This window comes from Arachis hypogaea, chromosome 16, assembly GCF_003086295.3.
Source record: "Arachis hypogaea cultivar Tifrunner chromosome 16, arahy.Tifrunner.gnm2.J5K5, whole genome shotgun sequence".
Lineage (NCBI taxonomy): Eukaryota > Viridiplantae > Streptophyta > Magnoliopsida > Fabales > Fabaceae > Arachis > Arachis hypogaea.
In genome coordinates, this window is record NC_092051.1 from 144,441,272 (window position 1) to 144,462,907 (window position 21,636).

At 30.8% G+C, this 21,636-nt stretch overlaps 2 protein-coding genes and 1 pseudogene across 6 annotated transcripts; all 3 read right to left on the reverse strand.

The window, feature by feature from the left end:
- Positions 1 to 1,630: 1,630 nt before the first annotated feature.
- On the reverse strand, positions 1,631 to 11,142 carry LOC112697482 (uncharacterized). Of its 5 annotated transcripts, none has more exons than XR_003151242.3 (9): positions 10,744 to 11,142; positions 7,760 to 8,271; positions 7,220 to 7,305; positions 4,914 to 4,992; positions 4,765 to 4,824; positions 4,549 to 4,670; positions 4,377 to 4,448; positions 2,168 to 2,352; positions 1,631 to 2,049 (listed from the first exon to the last, which is right to left on the reverse strand). XR_003151242.3 is itself a non-coding variant. In XM_025750678.3 (8 exons), exons 2-8 carry the CDS (start codon positions 8,195 to 8,197, stop codon positions 2,250 to 2,252), a joined length of 960 nt encoding a protein of 319 aa, XP_025606463.1. In that variant the 5' UTR covers positions 8,198 to 8,271; positions 10,744 to 11,129; the 3' UTR covers positions 2,132 to 2,249. The 5 variants fall into 5 exon arrangements, 1 of the variants encoding a protein (XP_025606463.1); XR_003151243.3 differs by having other exon boundaries at positions 2,186 to 2,352; positions 10,744 to 11,129; XR_011874633.1 differs by having other exon boundaries at positions 2,186 to 2,352; positions 4,535 to 4,670; positions 10,744 to 11,094.
- A 2,304-nt stretch (positions 11,143 to 13,446) lies between these two features.
- On the reverse strand, positions 13,447 to 14,611 carry LOC112698302 (mitochondrial metalloendopeptidase OMA1-like; annotated as a pseudogene).
- A 5,071-nt stretch (positions 14,612 to 19,682) lies between these two features.
- Positions 19,683 to 20,255, reverse strand: LOC112698303 (pectinesterase inhibitor 1-like). The gene has a single exon (XM_025751607.3). The coding sequence runs from the start codon at positions 20,253 to 20,255 to the stop codon at positions 19,683 to 19,685; it is 573 nt and encodes a 190-aa protein (XP_025607392.1).
- Positions 20,256 to 21,636: the final 1,381 nt, after the last annotated feature.

Here is a 21,636-nt window from a genome sequence, read left to right on the forward strand (position 1 = left end):
AAAAATGATGACATTAATATTTTTTCTAAATCTAGTTATTATTTATAATTAAAAAAGAGTCATAAATAAATTTATTTCCTTAATAAATGTTAATTTTGTTGTGAAATCCTATATTACCTTTAAAATTTTAGCATAATTGAGTCTGATTCCTACATTTTGAAATGAGTTTACTCGAGAAAATTAAAATGTAAATCATATTATTACATAATTACCTTATTAACATAATTAGTAGTGCTTACTTAAACAATTAAATTTAGCTTCTAATGATGTTAAAGTCAACCTATTTTATTGTCTTATGCCTTCAAAGAATTTACAAGACTGATATAAAAATCTAACAATTGAGAAAGAAAATTCATTACAATGAGTATATTCATTTTAACAAATATTCTTCTATCCAATAGTACTAGGGATGGCAAAGTGGGCCGACCCGCCCCAACCCGCCCACCAACTAAGATGGGTTTAAAGTGCTAGCCCGTTTCACTTTATGGCGGATTGGCGGGTCGGCGGGCTAGTTTGCTTGACTCTTTTTTAAAAAAAAAATTTCATTAAAATTAACTAAAAAATAATAATTAAAAAATCAAATACAAATAAAAAATAATCAAATTATAATATAATTTTTTTACTATTTTTTTTATTTTTAACTTCAATAAAATTATTTAAAATAATATTTTTCAATAGAACCATCTTTATTTTAAAAATAAGTCACATAATTTGAACAAATATACGAAATTGTAAAATAAAATAAATAAAGTTAATAACTAAAAGAAGAATAAAAGCAAAAACAAAAAAGTGTTTGAAAATTATATAATTATTAATTTTATAATAGTAATCACTCTCTTATTTAATAAAAAAAAGAAAAATAGAAATCTTTAGCTCGGCGGACCAGCCCATCTCGCCCCACCAAAACTCACCAATTTGGCAGTGAGGATTTGACGGATTTTTTTATTTTGGCGGGCTCTAGTCCGACCCGCCTTTTTCAGCACTACTACATGTTCAACTTCTATCGATAGAGGTAGAATGCCTAAATTGAGATATTTTAAGCTATAGTATCCATCAAACAAACAATCAATGAAATACTTATATGTCTCCTCTGATTTTGAGTACATTTATATATAAAAAAAAATTATATATAAAGAAAAAAAAATTGAAATAGAAGAGGATAAAAATAATGATTTTTAGAATTTAGTATAGCCATCTATATATATTAGACCAAGAGACTATAAATATCAATTTGAATAAGTACAAAATTATAAAATAATTATGTCATTTGAACTATAACTCATTTGACCATAAATTTATTATTTTACTGACTAATAAATTAACCAAATTAATAAATTAAAAAAATAAATTAAAAAATACTAATAGAATATTAAAAAAAATAAATTAAAAAATATTACCAAATCAAATTGATATAAATTATAATAAATTATGTGATATTTAAATTTTTAATCAAATTAAATCAATTAATTAATATAATTAGTTTATCGTAATAACTTGTATTTAGTGAATTAAAAAAAATAAATAAATAAACTCTCATAAACATACTACGTTAGCTCTATCATTAAGTGTAGAAATTCGATTTTTATATAATAAAATAGATAGAATAGATTATTAACATTTTCTCAGAAAATTAATAAAATATTCCAGGATTAATTGTTCCAATAATCATGTATCAACCAAACAAAGGGATAAATTTTCAAAGAAAAAAAAAAAGGAGGATTCTGGATTGCTGGTAGTAACATTCCCAGAAATCTTACCGAAAGGGTCTTTACTCTCTAGTCATTATCTGCTCCACGGAACCTTTAACGCTGTCAAACTTTTCCAATATTTCATTAAGAGCTACTACATCAAATCAAAATCAAGTTCATTTTGATTAATTAACCTTAGTAACAACAAATCCCATAACTAAATTACAGAACTCTTATCTCGACTGTCATCTCTTGACTTCGATATTCATTAATGGTTGAATTTCCAGAGCCATCAAAATCCCAGAGCCGCCATCACACGTCTTTGACATTGATAATTTGATATTCATGAATGGTTGAGTTCCTGGGAAATAATGGCGGCCATAAAAAAAATCACAATAATAAAATAAAATAAAAAACTAATACATACAGCCAGCCACCAGAGATGCTAAAAGGTTTTATTTATTTAGTTGTTTGCTTACTGCTTGTCAAATACATACGATGCAATATTTCCTGACTTCCTCTTCACTTGCCTCTATCAAATAATATGGCAGCAAATTGGGTTTAGATCTTGTGAACACTAAAACCTGAATCCTCTGATGTCATATTCTCGTTCCAATTCTCATATTCTTCCCCACCAAAGACCACTTGCTTGATTCCAACAAAACTATCGTAAAATAAATAAATAAATAAGTATCGAAAAGAATAAGATTAGAGTAAACAAGTCAAACATGTTTTTTTTTTTTATAAAGTAAAAGCAAAACAACATAAGATTTATCTATAAAGCATAACTTTTCAATCTCTCAACATTTCTTAGAAGAAATATCCATTATAAAGATCATGAGTTTTACACCAAATAGATGTTAGGCATCTAATCTTATCCCATAAAATGTTCTTGTAAGAAAATCTGTCATGGAAGTACATAGTCCAAATAGTAGCGAAAAATGCACAATGCTGCAAACATTTTGGCTCTTTTTCTTCTAACAAACCTAGTCAATAGAAAATGTGAATTTGACACTGAATTTGCCTTCCACATAACACAAATAAGGGGAGATAGTCTTATTAGACCTTCGAACTGGAACATGTATTCATATTAATTTTGACTAGATGGAAATGGCATGTATTGGAGGAATGAGTGAAAAGTTGGAAGAATTTATAACTAAAACTACCAAAAGAGTCAAGAGACCATTTATGACTAGATGGAAATAGCTTGTATTGGAGGAATGAGTGAAAAGTTGGGACCATATTCTTTTGTAGGATTAGAAGACAAAGAAAAGCCATCAAGGAGACTGTAAGAACCTGGCATCTAGAGAAAGTGGAAGAATGAAACAGTAATAGAAGGGCAAGGGAGATGCAAATATCAGTGAGATATCACCCAATTTCCCAGCATTTGCTTGTATTATGCAGTAAAAGGACATACTGATCCCAGCGAGTGATCCCACCGAGTATCCAAAGTGCCACACCAACGGAAAACTTCATAATCTTTTCAATTGGTGTTTGCCACTCCTACTGAAATATGGAACAATGATAAGTAGTACAGAGATAACTAGAGAGTCGAGATTGAATGAGCGTGATGATCCTCATGTATCCTCAAGCTGGCATCAATGCTCGAGCTAAGTTTGGTCTCGGGAGGAAAATACACCCTTGACAACCTTGATCTGTGATCCCAACTCCCTCAATTGTCAAGGTAAGTGCAAAACCAGATTGCAATCGGAATTAGCTAGTCCTTCAAGTGCCACCATTTGAGCAACCAAGTCCACTACTAGAGTATCAGTCATGCATTATCTGAATCTCTTCAATCAATGCATTTCACTGGGATATGAGATCCACAAGCCAGCCTCCACACTACTGTTTCACATGTCGCTAGTGCCGTTTTATTTGTCAGTGTATTCTGGTCCCTTTTAGGTGCTTTGTTTCTTGTCTTTGGTACAAAGTTTACTATCATGGTATGTTCACAAGAAAATACCTTCCACTACTTCTGAAACTCAAGACATCACCTTGTTTCTCTTATTCAAAATAGGCATACATAGTAATGATCCTATGACAGGTATCTTCTCTAATACTCCATAAGTCACTCTAAAAGTTGAACTACAAGAATTTGTTAGCTTGGATTAAGCTTTTGTTCCTAGGTCAGACAAAATAATCATCTTAAATAAAGTTGAAGTTTGAGGAGCAACAAAAAGTTTGATTCAGCAGAAGTTACTAACCCAATGGTGACTCAGCTCTCGCTTTCTAACTTTAAAAACTTCCTCTCTTTACAGGACCCAAATACTAAACTTTAGAATATGACTTCATCTATTCACTAATAATATTCAGTGCAAATATGATATAGATTTGAAGTTAGCCTCTTATAAGCCAGGAGACCATGACATTATGATGTCTGTTAACTCAAGTACATGCAGCTATAGAAGAAATGAAAATTTTCTGGTAACTTGATAATCTCCAGGGATTACTAACCAAGTGAGATATTGTTGGCATTTCATATTTTTTGATTTATAGTTTCTAGATATCAACCAAGCATTGACCTAATGAATAAGCTCTATTTACTACTGTTATTGCTCATGCAAATTATAAAAAACTGTTTGTTTCCAGATGATTTTAGTTGGGGTGTTGCAGAATTGTAGTTTTTCTTTTCACTGTAAACGACTAAACTAATGTATCAATGGAATGGAGAGAAAGTAGAAATCATACTCAGAACTTATCTGTGTTAATGCATTTATCAAGACATCCAAAAGCAGCGGTTCACTGGTTCCAATATCTACCCTGTCATTTAACAATGAAAAATTATTAGTATTTGCACTTTAAATCCTGCTAATCTACAAACAGTTATTAACAAGGAAAGACTATACAACTAGTTCTGCACCATATTCGAGCCAAGTTGTCTTGAACCTCAAGATCCCCAATGTTGTAAAATGTAGTTGGTGTCACATTAGCTCCTTGAATAAAATCATAACTTGGCCGTTTCGTGATCGGAGATTGTGATAGCTGCAGGATTAATGATAATTCTATAAGCAACACTATCAAGCCTAAATTCCATTAAAAGAGAGTATTGCATCCTTGGAAGAAGAGAAAAATTTACTTGCATGTTCATCGAATTACATCCACCAAGACGTCCAACAATATGCCACGATCGAATAGTCTGCAATGACCCACATTCAACAAAACATCCAGGCAGAAGCATATGCATCATGATGAATATGCAAAAACAACATAGACAAAGTTCCTTACATCACATATTAAGGAGATGTCTTTTTCCAGTGGTGTATTGTAAAATTCAAGCCATATATATGAGTTTGAAAAATCAAATCTGAAAACACCAATGTCAAAAGCCAATAAGAAAAATGAACATTTAATTATTATATCACAGATACTGTTAATTAAGCAAAGTAGAGAACCACACATTCTAGCTATTAAGGAGGAAGAACCACTCCTTAAATACAATATCAAGCATCATATATTACCCGATGTGCAACTTTGGGCATCTCATAATACTCAAGTCCCTAACAATACACCGCCCCTGGAGAGTTGACGTCCAAAGCAGCTTCACTCTATCGACATTGACCAATGGTAGCCACTTGGCTATCAGTTATCAGTGTTCGATATTCACCTTAATCCAGCCTAGAGTAGCCCTTTCCATGGCACTGACAACTAGGCTCTAATACCATTATTAAGTACTTAAAAAAAGTAGGGAACCCCACCTCAAAAGCTAGCTATTAAGGGAGGAAACCACTCTTCTTATCCCATACTACCCTATGAGGGACTATAGGCACCCGATAATACCGAAGTCACTAATTGATACCAACACAAAGCAAATACAAGAGGATCAGGTGGAAATATTGTCAAGATGAAGGATAGGGTTGAGAACAAAACAAGTGACCCAAATACAGTTACAGAAAGGGAATACAAGATTTGGTTACTGAAAACAGAAGACAGCATGCGATAAATAGTAACCGGAAGCAAGAACAGCACCTCTGTCCCACCCCGGCCCAAAAAAAGAAGAAACTGGGAACAAGAAGAGGAGAGCATGGTACGGCAGTGTAGCACTAATTCACCCATGCAATGAGAACTACACAAAAGGAACTCCAAATTGAGTTTTGATTTGTTGATAAATATTTTTGAAAAATTAGAAAAATAACATAAATCTACTCGACATTAAAAATAGTCAAGTTCAGTGTGATTGATCATAAATAAAACTATAAAAAGTGACAAAGTATCATGACCCAAAAGAAGACACAGTACAACTTGGAACTTAAAACATCAAATCAACTAAAACAATGGGAGACATGACATTACTATTACTCCATTAGGAGGACCAAAAGTGTGTACCCCAATATGATTTACCAAGCAAGCTAGACAGATAGGATAGGTTAGGTACCATTCTTTGGAGTTTGGCAAGGATAAGATGACAAATTGGGCATGGCTATACAAGGGTTTAAGGTGAGAGTACATACACCAAGTCCTGCTAGAGCCAATAGCAGCAGGACTCGCATCCATCGCCAATCAGTTATGATGAATTATGGTTTTGTAGGAAGATAGAATCTTTGGTAAAGGAGATCTAAGAATTATGAGAATGAGTTAAACGGTTAAGAAAAAGGAGATTACATGGAGACCCAGAAAAGTAAAGGACAGAATGAATTCTCATTTTGTAGAAAGATGGTATTTAGTAAAAGAGATTAACCAATTATGAGAATGAGTAGAAGAGCTAAAAGAAAGGAGATTACATGAAAAACCAGAAATGATAAGGAATGAGCAGTGCCAACCCCTTTGAGGTTGCCTTTTATAACCATTAGCTAAGGTGACAACTGGCAAACAACCTGAGTGGAGAAACTAGATAAAAGGGCTTTATTAACAGAGGCACGAATAGTGTCAATAAATAAAGAATCCAAAGACCGAAGAAATTAATTGAGGGAAACAATAAAAGAACTACAAATGGCCAGAATAGAAATCGTGGAACTAGAGTTCTAGAGCAGTCAATGGTTTTAGGTGCACATTAATGGTTTTACATGAAACAATTTAAACTTTTCAATGGTCTTTACTGTCAAATTCCTTCTATACTACCTGTAATAAGAAAAATTATACCACTATTAAGTATAATCGTATCATATACTTTGGACCAACAGAAATACTGCTCTAGTGTCATACACGATAGTAGGAAAGAGAAAATGACAGAGTAGTATAAATAAGTTGACCAATCCAATCACTATACCAATTTACTAACACCAATAATTTCAATGTCTCGACTATATATCTTTAGAACTTCATAATGATAAATCCTCACAACTTTGCAAAAACTTCTCAATGCAACAAATTATGCAAGCTCCCAATCCCTCTAACGAAAGCACCTTATTGTAAGATGATTACTGCGAATATAATGACAATTTATAATTTAATAAATGAAATAAAACATCAATAAAGTAAACACACTAGTAACTCTCTTACAGAAAACTGAGAAAAACTGAAAACTTGACAAGAAACAGGAAACTGCATGCTGCCCAGTACAAACACATAACACACATTTGAATGTTTAAACATACTTGTTAACGGACACTTTCATTGGTACTCCTGATCCCGTCTTTGTGTGCAGTATTTTGTTCCTTTTTTTCCTAATTCTGTCTTCCATCTGCAAATCGAAATAGTTCATGTGACATAAACACAAACAATATCCCCAGCTTAACTGTTGGAATCTGTAGGTACAATAATTAGAACCCCAACTCGTATATTTAGGATAAATGTAGATGTTTGTATATTTGCAAATATATCTATATTTACAATTCAATGTATATTTTATAGGCCCGGTTCCATCATGTAGTGGTGAGACACGAATTTTATAAACCATTCTCTTTTTTTTTTTCTCTCTATCAACAGCAACAAAATTCAAAGAAATTTGAAGCTACTCCTCCATATTTTTCTTTTTGATCCTTTTACTAGGATGGTCCATTTTTCCCCCTCAATATGAAATGTAAGAAGGCCATCCTTAAAACATTGGGATCTAAATAACACCTACTTGTACCAAGATAACATCTTACTACTCAATGCTAGAAATTATGGCACCATCTAATACATGAGTTACTTACTTTGGATTGAGCCTTTTGGGGATCATCTAGTAAACTCCCAAGAATATCAGCAACTTCTGGATCTCTCTCATGATCTTTCTCTGGCCTACCTGTAAATGGTCCTTGGCCATAATACCCACCAACATCATTATCTTCTTTTAACCCCTCTAAATCAATGTCGTTTGTTTTCCTTCTTCCATATGTTTCTTGAGCCAAAGTCTCACTACTACCATCATCATCAGCAAGATCTTCCTTAATAAGATCTATATTGAAGTCCTCACCATTCAAGTTTGTAAACCCACCTCTAGAACAGCATAAGGGAGTCCAAGTTCTTGGATAGCTAGCGCTTTGTAGAAAAACCAATGAAAATTTCATGATTTGATTGTTATGGGGAAAAGGCTTGGTGCTTGCAATGGCATTGCATAGAGGAAGGCATGCAAAAGGATGTAAGATATTCATGTGTTGTGTGAGAAGCTTGTGAATTGTTTTCTGTTGGCTGAAGAATAAAATTTTAGCTTTAGGCCTCTATCAACCTGCAGCAGGATATTAGCAAGAATGAGTAAAGTATATCACATGAAACCAGCAAATACTACCAATGTGGATAGGATAGCTCAAAATAAGAAATTAAATAAAATGCAAAAATAAAGTTAACGCTGAGCTAATTTGAAATAAGTCAACCAAAGCCAACAAATTTGCAACTTGTAAGTTGTAGAAGAAAACATGTTAACCTAAACACATGTTAATCATGCAGAATACAAGCCCAAAATTAATGTCCATCATATGAAATAAGAATGAAGTGAAAAAAAGGTGGCAAAGGGTCATAGCATGTAAAAAGGTTTCATGAAGAGAGAAGAAAATGAACGAAGTATTTGAACAACAAATGCACCGCTTGCCTCCTTCACAAAATAAGCAGTTATTGAAATCAGCACCACTTAGTCACTAGTTCAACCACATACAGTTAAAGCTATCGACACCCCAAATTTCATAAAACTTATAAGCTGATAACAAACATATTTTGCACAATTCCACAAGTTCAACAAGTAAATAAACAACACAAGTTCCCGATTAGAAATTTGAAACGCAATTAAATGACACAAGGGAGTCAATTGGATCTACTTGAGGTTTCTTTCTTTGTAAAATAATCTAAAGCTTCACGATATGTTAAATTTTTCGTTTGAAGATGTTCTCCAATTATTACATATAAAACCAACGATGACCCTCAGATTGGACATATAAGGTTCTAAAATCCAGATTGGACATCAAACCACTCAAGCAACCAGGTCAAAAGTTCAGAGATCCAACCAATCGAACTGGGCATCAACCGGATTCCACCAAATTATAGTAAAAATCTGTTGTATTACTTAATATAATAGAGCAACTATGGGAGCAGGCCCCAAAGTTGGTGTGGGATGTTTTCAGGATTATTGGAGCATTTTTGCTTCAGAATGTATAATAATATATTCAAAATGTCAGTGTTTGACTTAAATCCTAATTTGGGACAACATTGAATCCTTTCGAAACTTTTTGGGACAAAAATAGTACTCAAAACGTTAGGGACCAAATTAAGATTTAGCCCAAACATTGAGGACTAAAATAGTACTTTACCCAAATACAAATGTCATTTCCCTCAAGCATGGACAAAGTAAAAGTTCAATAATCAAGTATGATTCTACAACACAAAACAAAAAGAAAGTTTTTGCTCAATAAATAAGGTTCAATATGTCATTAAACAAGTGATTTGAATCATTCTTTTTCTACCTATCTCAATTTATTGCTCAATCCTTTGCTTATTATTTAATATATACTATGCAAATAAGAAAAATCAGGCTGGTTTCTAAAGTAGTCTGAAAATTAGCTCAGGAAACCTAGGATAGCTGGAGCAACATATACATATTCGTAGCATCAACATATCGCATATTATCCTTACCAAATAAACTTTGGGTTAACAAGAGTGTTTGGTAAAATCATTTTTAAAATTTAAAAATACTATAATAGACATTAATATAAAAATTAAATTTGGATATTAATTAATGGATATGATTATATTAAACTCTTTAATTTTGATAAGCATAAGTCATCTTTGAAAAACTCCACCTTAGGTGCTTTCAAAAGCACCTCTATCTTTTAAAAGCTGCAAGCACAAGCACGTGATATTTTTTATTTACCAAACACAAAATGAGAAGTTCCTCTTCGAAAAGCTTTACCAAACCAAGTCTTAGTCTTGTATGCAAGAGGTAGGGGCCAACATGTAACACCTTAACAAATTATTAGCATATGAAATAGGAATTCTGAGAAACTAGATTCTTCGGGAAGTTCCAATGGCAGTTTCAATAATTTTCTAACATCGTATCCAGTCTAATTCCAAACTATTCTGATCAAGTTATAAAAATTCTATCCAATGTGCAAGTTTTGACAATTCTTTGCCTTGCATTTATCCAATTGCAAATATTATTCTTATAATGTATGTGGATCATAGATAATCATAGCTTCAACGGAGCATTAACTTTACTCCTCATATATACACAGGCATTTCAAGTTTAAACTTATTATTCTCAATTACATCTTCAATCATGAAAGCAACTATCTCATTCTTTTTATGGTTTAGACCGTAATTCTTTTCTGTTGTTTGTGTACCAAGATTTGATGGCATTAATAGAAGAAATAACTCAATTTAAAGTTACAAAGCATTATGACAAAATTAAGAAGTATACACACAAGATGAAACTGTAGCAAGTTCTGAGACAAAATTTGTGGTGATGACATTGGAGTTGAATTTTGAAAATGGAACCAAAATTTATGCTTTTGCTTCTACTGAAATAAATTCAAATAAAATTTTCATTAAGAAAATAAAACATCATCAGTGACAAGGATTTCGGCAGCATCAACAACAACAAGGAAAGTTTCAAAACAGAAGCTGCACCACTAGCAGCACTGCACCAGCAGCAGCAACAAGGCGGCAAGGAAAAACAATGTAATAAACAAGAAACAGAAGCAGAAATCAGTACCAGGAAGAGAGACCGACTAACAGAAGGCGGCAAAGCTCGCTGGGAAACAGCGAACTGGAGGAGCAGCGGCGAAATGGAGGAGAGGCAGCGAGATCGACGAGAAGAGACTGGCGCCGCCGTCGCAGAGAAGAGTGGTATCAGTCGGCGTTTAGGAGACAAGACGATGGAATCCGCAGTCGGACGTCAGCGCAGAGAAGAGGAAGAGTGGTATCGGCGTCGAAGAGAAGGTAGAATGGAAGAAGAAGGTGGCCTCAGCATCAAAGAAAGGGTAGAGTGAAAGAGGAGGACGTTAGACCTCAACACTCAACAGTGCCACAGAGGAGGAGATGAAGGAAAAATCTGTGTTTAGACAACTCTTTAGGCAAAGGATTCGGTGATAATGTGATACTGACCCGTGACATGTAATTTTATGTAAAACTAGACTTAAAAGATTAATTTAAAATATATAAATTATTTTAAAATTTAATAATTATAAAATTAAAAAAATATATACATAAATTAAATTTTTAAAGTCACCAAAAAATTAAATTTTAAATAAAATTATAAAAATATTCAATTTGAATTTATTTATTTGATTTTATATTATTATTTTTTATTTTTTAAGTAATTATTTTTGTTTATTTTTTAGATTATATTTAAATATTATAATATAAATATAAATATTTAATTATTTTATTAGTCTTTATAATTTTATTAAATTATTAATTAAAATTTTAAATTATTTTTAATTTTGTAATTAAATTTTTTTATGTCAAAATATTAAAATTAACAAAATATTTTTCTTAAAAAATATAAAAATTTAATTATAAATTTAATAAGATTATAAATCTAATTTTGAAGAGATAACACTATAGATTACTACTAATAAGGAGAATGATTCCCGAAAAATTAATTAGAATTTTGGAATGAAATTACTCTCATCAAAGATTTATGTATTTACGATTTATTTTGAAACTTCAGGGGTAATAAGTAGCCACTTATGCTTTATGCGGACAACATTCTTTTGACCTTGACGGTGTAAATGCAATGTAAATATGTAAAGAGTCTCCATGGAAATTGAAAAGTCATAATGACATATTAGGAGTCAAAGTTTTGATTAGTGGTCTTATATCTCATGAGATAAATTGAAGAATATATATTGACCTGTTAGTTTGTCGTCTAATATTATATCATATCGTAGATAACAACATTTTTCGTAAGAAACTAAGTCAATTTACGAAAGAAAAAAAAATTCCTCCAATGACTGATTAAAACTGAAGGACTAACTTGATAAATTAAAAAATTGATAAACTAATTTTATTAGGAATTTGATTATATGGTAAAAACGGAAATATTAATAATTTAATATGCAAAATATAAATTAAGAGATTATATTATAAGATGCATTAGAAAATAAAAGAGGGTAAATTTGAAGGGGCTCCTTGTAAGAGGTGTTGATAATTTTATAAAGAAAAGCATAAATAACTAACAATATTTTTGAATAATATGTGAACAATGTGAATTAATAAAGTTAAAAAAATAAATTTAGTTAGTAGTATTAAATTAAAATATAGTGTATTTTTATTTTATTGATAGTTGTTCATATTGTTCTAAAATTGTGAATTAACATGCAATAATCATCCTTGAAAACTAACTGTGAAACCGAAAAATACATTTTTCCTCAAAGTTTTTGAAATCCAAGAAATCCATCCGATTCATTTTGTCATACAACCGCCCAGGTGTGCCAATTAGTTCCTCTATCTTCTTCATGTCTGATTTCACCTCAGACAATACTTTTTTAACCTTTTATATGAGCATAGTAGCATGTATACACTTGATTTGGTTGTTGCAATAAGCCACTAACATGTATTGAACACTTGAAAAAATAGTCCCTTCTACCTTAGAAACACCTTTGAGATGTTAGAACAGATGATCTAATCAATAATTTTCTTTGAAGCGCTGTGCAATTAACACTTTACCTAACAAACATCTATCTATGAAACTAAATTGTTGACAAAATTCATCATACAGAAAATTGTCTAGCTTTTCTTTTGGCTAAAACAGAATTCTTTTAAGTTTCATCCACAAGTTCTTTGTTGATTCTGGTGTAGTAATATAAGTTATGTTGGTCCAAAGAAATCCTTCAATACATCTTCCAGACGTAGCATTCTTGTATATGGTGAATGCTTCTTCCATTATTTTGGCCTGGGAGAGCAACTCTGCTCTCTTTCTTCCAGATGGATGAGTGAAGAGATAGTCCCAAAGTGCCCACTCACCCTTGACTTTTCCCAGCTTCTCATACACTGTGGGCGCCACCCGTGGATCATATCCGGCGGAAGCAATTAAGAGCATGCCAATGTAATCCGCTTCCATTTCCATCCTGAAAACAGGATTTAGTTATAAAAATTTTAAAAAGGAAAAGTTTCCACTTCAACAAAATATCTACCAAGAGAAACAAGTACAAGCAGCATGTAGATGATTATTTAAGCATAATCCAAAATTTAAAACAACATTGACATGCTGATAGATGGCACAAAATAATGTCTCAAGGGAACTACAATTGAGGATGAATGAGGAAAGACATGTCAAAATTTGATTACTGTATCACAACAAACACCAGAGTTTTAAATGAATTATTAAATCCAATCTCACTCACAAATTTTATTCAGAAAAGATATCAACTATCATTCCCTCAATTGAAATTATGGTAAAGCATATGGTAAATGAAATGGAGTTCTTATTTGCTTGGAACTATCAAAATCTTCCATGAACTAATATGTTATGTGGAATAAAGCACTAAAGCAATCCACAACAGCATTCTACACTATTTTGAGAGCCATGACAAACATGATGTTAAGTAAAATGCAACAAGTATAATCAAAGAACCACAGAGGAAATTGACTTATTAGAAAGACATGAACCAAGTTATACAGTCGATAGAGTGGTAGCCTCAAGAAAAGAGAAGACATTATGGTGACGATTTCCGGGGTGACAAATCGATAAAGAATAAACTGCAGGATAGCAAACCACAATCTCTTCGTCATATATTCAGCGGTGTGTCGGGCCAAAGCATGACCAACCTAATTAAGAAGAAAAAACAGACAAATAAGCATAGATATCTTTCAGACAAATTAATAAACCAAGAACCAAGCATAGTTAAACAAAGCGCAATTATACCTCATGTCCAATTATAGTGGCAATCTCAGCATCACTCTTAAAATGCTCTAACAATCCGGTGTATACAACAATCTTACCACCAGGTAGCCAAAAGGCATTGACATCCGACTCATTGACAACAAGCACCTCCCAATTCAATCCATCGAGATATGAGGCAGCTGGCCCTTTCTTTCTACTTTGCTGAACCCAACTGTCATCAAGGATTTCATCTTCCTTGTGCCAACCACTCTCTGCCTTACAATAAGCACTAGCATTAGTCAACGATTTCAGAGTCTCCTCAGTATCCCCTTCAAACCCTGTGACATATGCTTGATGCATAACCAACATCATTCCAAGCTTGTTCCTTGCTCAACCCTCTCTGCAAGGTATCAATGATTTCCATTGATATCATCCTTATCCTCACACTCTGAGGGTGTATGGGAGGCAAGACCTTTCCCTTGAAACTCGCCTTCTGTTTCTCGAATTCAGCCTCACCAAGTTGCCTCTCCATGTCATTAGATAACAAAATGCAGCGGGTTCTCTTGGTATATGGAACCGTTTCTAAATCCCGAAAATGCATAGTAATCAATATCCCTGACAAAACCAACAGAACAAAGAATACAAGTCTAGGATTCCGCATATTTCGGTAGCGAACAATGATCAGTTGGCGAATCACTAGATACACGACGACCGTTAACCATGACATAACACCAGAAGCAGCATAATGCGCCATTGTCGTAACCGAAATGCGTCAAGTAATGATCTTTGGCATCTGAATCAGTTGAAGACTAATGGTGTTGGTAATATTGGAACGAAACAACACCGATTGTGTAATGCAGCACCGGGTTTTGAGTTTAGAATTTTTTAAGAAAATGAAGGGTTTATAGGGTTTAGGGTTGTGTTGCACATTTTGTTCACTTCCACAATTTTGTTGGTTGCATTTGAGGATTGAACAAATAAATGGAAGTGTAAGCGACACTAGAGAATAGAGTAACGCAGGTTTGATATCCATAGCCATTTTGAAAAAGAAAAAACTACTTAGGATAATAATAGTAATACAATCTATTTGATTAGAGTAGTGGTAACCTTCTGGATCTGGAACTCTAATACCATGTCCTAAAACCACTCATCTTAAAAACATAATCTGATAAGACAATGTAACACTAATAATCATATCTCTAATACTTTCTAAACCTTCATTGTACACATTGTACGCTTAGGTCATTAGCTCCCTATATTTTCTCATTTGATTATTTTAGTTTGATGATGTATCAATGTGAGGCTATTATTTATAAACAAAAAAGTTTGAAGAGACAACATTCTGGATTACTACTAATAAGGAGAATGATTGCTGAAATATTAATTAGAATTTTGGAATGAAATTACTTTAGTCAAAGATTTATGTATTTATGTACCAATGATTTTTCGTTTTATTTTGAAACTCTAGGAGTAATAAATGACTTATGCTTTATGCGGACAACATTCTTTTGACCTTGACGGCGTAATTGCAATGTAAATATGTAACGGAGTCTACATGGAAATTGAAAAGTCACAATCACATATTAGGAGTAAAAGTCTTGACTAGTGGTCTTATATCCCATGAGATAAATATGAAGTAAAAATTTATTTAATTTATTTTTATGTGAAATTAATATTTAAAATTTATTAGATAAATATATATTAAATTATTTAATAATTTTTAATTAATAAATTTACATGAACATAATTAAAATAATAACTGAATTTACAATGTAAATAAATATTATTAAAAATATAATTTTTTTTTTTTGAGAAAATAATAAATTTGATCTTTTCTCTTTTATTATAATCAATAGTTTAATACAAAAATTCTTAAAATGATTATAATAAATATATATTAAAAATCAATTATTAAGTCAAATTTTATGTTTAATAAAATATATATTGACCTGTTAATTTGTCGTCGTGTAAGATTTAATATTATATCGTATGGTAGATAATATTTTTCATAAGAAATTAGTCAATTTATGGAAAAAAGAAAACTCGTCCATTGACTGGTTAAAACTGAAGGACTAAGTTGATACCCAGATTTAAAAATTGAAAAACTAATTTTATTACAAATTTGATTATAGCGCAAAAACCAAAGAACAATTTGATTGGTATCTCACGATAAGCACTAGAATCAATGGAATTGAACTTGGAAATTGGAATGGATGTAATATGTTGACATGCAAAACACCGGGGTCAATGTAAAAGGTTGACATTTTGACTTTTTAGTGTTAACTGTTAAGTATATCGGACCTAAGTAAATTAGTCTCTGAATATGCTATTTTTCAGTTTTTAAATTGATCAATTAATCCTTCAGATTTAATTAATCTAGTTGACCGGTCAATGACTTCAACGGAAAATTAAAATGAAACATTAACCGTCACTTAGTATGACATTAGACAAGCTATCATAGTTAAAAAAAGTGTTTTAAATAGTTTGGTTCTCCAAATTTGATCAAGGTTTTATTGCCATGGTAAGATTGGATTAGTTTTAAAAAAGTATTTATTTTTTTATTTTTCTACTATTAAAAAATAATAAAATAATTGTGAACTTACTTGAAATTTTTTTTTCAAAAAATTATCGTAAATTTTATTGCGAATTTATCACTCATGAAAAATATGTAAAATTTTTGTTGCAAATTGTAAGATTTATAGCAAATATCGTAGCTATTTTTTGCACCAAAAAAAAAATATTACTTGTGAATTATTGTTGCAGATTTTATTTTTTGTGCAGTTGGCTGCATCAATTACTTAGGATTTTTATTATAGATTAATTGTTTACGAAATTTGTTGCAAAAAATTTAGCTGCTGTCTTTTTTGCAAATTTTGTTAGTTGTAAAGTATACTGGAATAATTACTTGTGAATTTGGCTGCAAATTTTATACATGCAAAAAATTCGCAGCTAAATTGCATTAAAATTAGACAAAGTTGTTTGATTTTTTCACAAAATTCCCTGCAACTTTTACAAGTTTTTTGCAGTAAAAGTCACTAGTAAATTAGCTGTAAAATTAAAAATTCACAGCATGCAATAGTTATCCATGAGCTCATATGCTGCAGATGTAACTTAGAAGTAAAAGTCGCACGAAACAAAATTACTTGTGAATTTCAGTCAAAATTCGAAAAGAAAATCGCAGCTAACTGACAATATTGTTACCCAAATTATTAATTAACGTGCAATAATCATATAGTCAATTTATATTCCAACAAAATGTACTAAAATTTAGTTTTTTTAATGGTGGGTTATTTTTACATAATATTAAATATTAGAATATAGAGCAATACTAGGGGCCAGCAATTTTTGTGATTGTTAGCCATTAATTAGCCATCAATGATGATTTGATGATGTGAGATTGGTGTGAGATTTCATCCAATGGCTCACCTTTCAATAAAACTGCTGGTCCCTAGACTTTTCCTAGAATATATTAGGGTAACAACATGTAAGTTATTCTACTCTCTCTAAAATAATATGTAAGTTATCCTTTTTGATGTGTCACATTTTAATTGGGTGTTTATTTTAAATTGAGTTACCTTCTCCACTCTTTCGTCGCGGTTGCACCTCCCAAGCATCACCGACTCATTAGTGTTTCATTTTTCTTTTCCCAAATCATTCTTCTAGAAAAGGTATTCCAACTCTCGTTAATTGCGTTTACTCCTCCTCACTCCTTCGTCGTAGTCATTACGCCTTCCAAGCATCACCGTCTCATTGGGTGTCTTATTTTCTCTTTCCAAATCATTCTTCTAGAAAATGGCCTCCAAACATCACTGTCTCATTGGTATTACATCTTCTCTTCCCAAATCATTTTTCTAGAAAAGGTACTCTAAGTCTCTTTAATTACGTTTACTCCTCTCCATTGTACTCCTTTGTCGTCGTCGTTATCCCAAGCATCACCGTCTCATTAAGTCTCTTGTTTTCTCTTCTCAAATCATTCTTTTAAAAAAGGTACTCCAACTCTCTCTAATTGCGTTTACTCTTTTCCATTCCTTTGTCGTCGTCGCTGTGCCTCCTAAATATCACTGTCTTATTGGGTGTTCCAGTTTATTCTTCTGTCAAGTTGTCATCATCTTCCAAAGATATTATTAACTCTCATAAGATTAAAGTAACTCAAGTTAAAATAAACACCCAATTAGAATACAATACATCAAAAAAGGTAACTTACATATTATTTTAGAGAATGTAGGATATCATTTGCTATTTTATAAATATAAACAAAAAAATTTGTTACTAAAATTGTGAATTAACATGCATGCAAGCAATAATCATCCTTGAAAACTAACTGTGAAACCGGAAAATATATGTACCTCAAAGTTTTTGGAATGGATACCGCTAGGGAGACAATGGACTATTTGTACAATGGGTACAATGGCTATTGAGTTATAAAATGAACATCTCTTATACTATCTAGAATAACCATTCGAGTATAAGGGATAATAAATATCTTTTCAAAAAATTAAACTAATTTTAAAGTTCACCAAGAATTAAACTCTTGACCTTTTGAATGTAGTCCTTTAATACCATATCATGATACCACTCATTCCAAAAGCTTCAACTGATGGAAAAATGTAACGTTAGTGATTATATCTCTAATACTCCATAAACCTCTATTGTACACATTGTATAAATATTTCATTGACTCCTCATACTTTTCTTTTTGGAATATAGGAAATCCATCCGATTCATTATGTGATAGAACCGCCCACGTGTGCCAATTAATATGTTACCGTCGAAAATTTTTTATACTAAATTTGATAATAATAAAATTTATTTTTACACCTCTATTTATCGTTGGATTAAGTTACAAAATTTTAAATTGACCATAATTTATTTCAAAAATGTATTTTCACTTATAGTCATAAAAAAGTTTACTACTAAATCCGTTGGTAACATCCGTAGCTAAATTCGAGCGCAATTCTTGTACTGTGACAATGTAACAACTAACAAGTATATATATAAACATAAAGAAGTAAGGGAAAAAAGAAGAAACAAAAAATTGCCAAAGGAAAAAAAAGTTGGAGAAAGAAAATTCGAACCGAAAAAAAAAAAGGAACTTAATCAATCCTAAAATGATATTATATATATCATTATTAACTACAAAAATATTATAATTATTCATCTCAAGTAACGAGTAGCAAAATGCAATATAAAAATAGAAACAATCTGCTTTAGTTTTATTTAATAAAAAAAATTCACATCATATATTAAAATATTTGATCATTTTAAATTGATAAATATTGAATCTGACAAATAAAAAAAATAAAAATTAAATAAAATATACATCGAAAAAAATTAATTTTAATGTACTTTTGAATGACTATTTTAATTTGATGCAAGTATAAAACTTCGTTAAAATTATTAAAAGATTACAAAAACTATTTTGATTAAGTACTTTCAAAATAAGAAAAAAGATTGACGAATGCACAACTTGCGATTTAACATTTTAGATGTGGGCCTTTGTTTTTTCCTTTTCAATATATTTTATGTTAGTAAAAAATTTCAACATTATGTTCTTTCTTGACACACACTACACATTCTATCAATGAGATGTATTTCACATAACCACATGTAAGTAAAAAAAAATCATAATTTTATTTCATTACTATTTACAAAGTAACTTAACCACAAAAAAAATGAATAATCATACGTTATAAATTCTATATCATTAAAAATATTAATAATAACTAATGAATAATTGTAAATCACAAATTTTATTGTTCCTAACACTCCTGTTTACATAATATATCCGTCACTAAGAAGTACAAATCCAATTAACTAACCTACAATTACTTATAAATACCCGTCAAATAGTTACAAATGACACAAATAATATCAGCAACTTGCTCCACATATTCAGCATATTTGGGTAGCGAAGAATGATCAGGAAAAACAGGATCACTTGGTGAATCACCAGAAACACAACCTTCAACCGTCGCCATAACACCAGAAGCAGCAACATTAACACCTTGGTAATCCTTCGCCTTCAGCATTTTTTCAGCGTATACCACTTCGCCTAATGCGCCTTCTTCGTAATCGAAATGTTTCAAACACAATTGGTAATGATCCTTCGCATCTGAATTAGTTGAATTTCTTATCAGAGACTTAATGAGCCTAATTGTGCTTGTAACGTTGGAACGAACAACACCAATTGTGTATTTTGCAAGGGTAATTAGATCTGCACGGTTTGTACCACCGGGTTTTGAGTTTAGAATTTTTGAACAAAATGAAGGGTTTAGGGTTGCGTTGCAAATTTTGTTCACTTCAACAATTTTGTTGGTTGCATTTGAGGAGTGAGCAAATAAAAGGAAGAGCAGCACCACTAGAGAAGAGAGTAGCGAAGGTTTGATATCCATGGCCATGTTGAAAAAGAAAAAAATTACAGAGGATAATAATAGTAATACAAACTGTTTGATTATTTTAGTTTGATGATGTATCAATATGAACCTATTTATATAAAAAAAAATTGAAGAGATACCACTATATCATAACACTATGGATTACTACTAATAAGGAGACATTCCCGAAAAACTACGAATGATTTTCCGTTTTATTCTGAAACTTGAGCAGTAATAAGTGGCCACTTGTGTTTTACACGGACCACATTCTTTTAACCTTGACGGTGTCTTATGTCAGGTTGTATGGGCCATTAAGTTGCTAGAATTAATCTCTTTAAAAGATGATTAGTATTACGGTTTTGTTAGATAAACAATAATTTTTATAAACAATATGAACAATAATTTTTATAAATAATAATAATAATTATTATTATTAGAAAAAGTAATTGTCTTTTAATTTTATATTTTTTTATTATTATTCTTAATTTTAGGACAAATTATGTATATAAATTATTTAAAAATTAAATTTATTAGATTATGTTAAGATAAGTATATGACGTGGATAACCATTAATATGGGCGACTTAAATTTTTAAAGAAAAAATTTAAGATTTCTACGAAAATTAGCTTTTAATAAAGGTTGAAAAAGATAATCTTGTACAAGTATAAATAAAATTTCATAGTGTGAAATATAAGAGACATAAAATATTTTCTCTTTCTCTACGTGCAATATATAAAATTCTTCTTTTACTTTTCTTTCATATACTACAACATATAATATTAGTAATATATTAATCATTCTTATTATATTAAAATTGTGGTGAATATTATTACTAGATTTATTTAATTATATTTTTTATTTTATATTACTTTTTTTATTTAATTATTTTATATTTATTTTACAATAGATTACAACTTTTTAATATATTAGATAAAATTATAACTTTTCTATATTTATAGAAACTATTCCAGGATATAGTGGTTTTCAATTGAAATTAATTCGTTATGTGATTTACGTAGAATTTCGTGCTGTACAGAAACTGCTATAGGATGTCTAAAAAATTTTGTTGACTAAAAACCTATAGCAGTTTGTGAAAAAAATATTGTCTTGTATAAACTAGTGGTGTATGCACAAGGGATTATTTAGATAGATAAATAATTCAAAAAATATAATTTTTTTATAAAAAAAATAGATATTTAAATAATGATAATAATAAATATTTTTTAATAAAAAAAATTTTAATTTAAAATAATTTTGATGGCAATACTAAAAAAAATATTGTATAATTAGTATTTAGTATTTTATTGTGTATGATATAGTAAATAAAAATAGAAAATAAATATAAAATGTGTGTCATGTATGTTTTATTGCTTATTTTTATTTTGCTACTCCTATTAAAACTCTC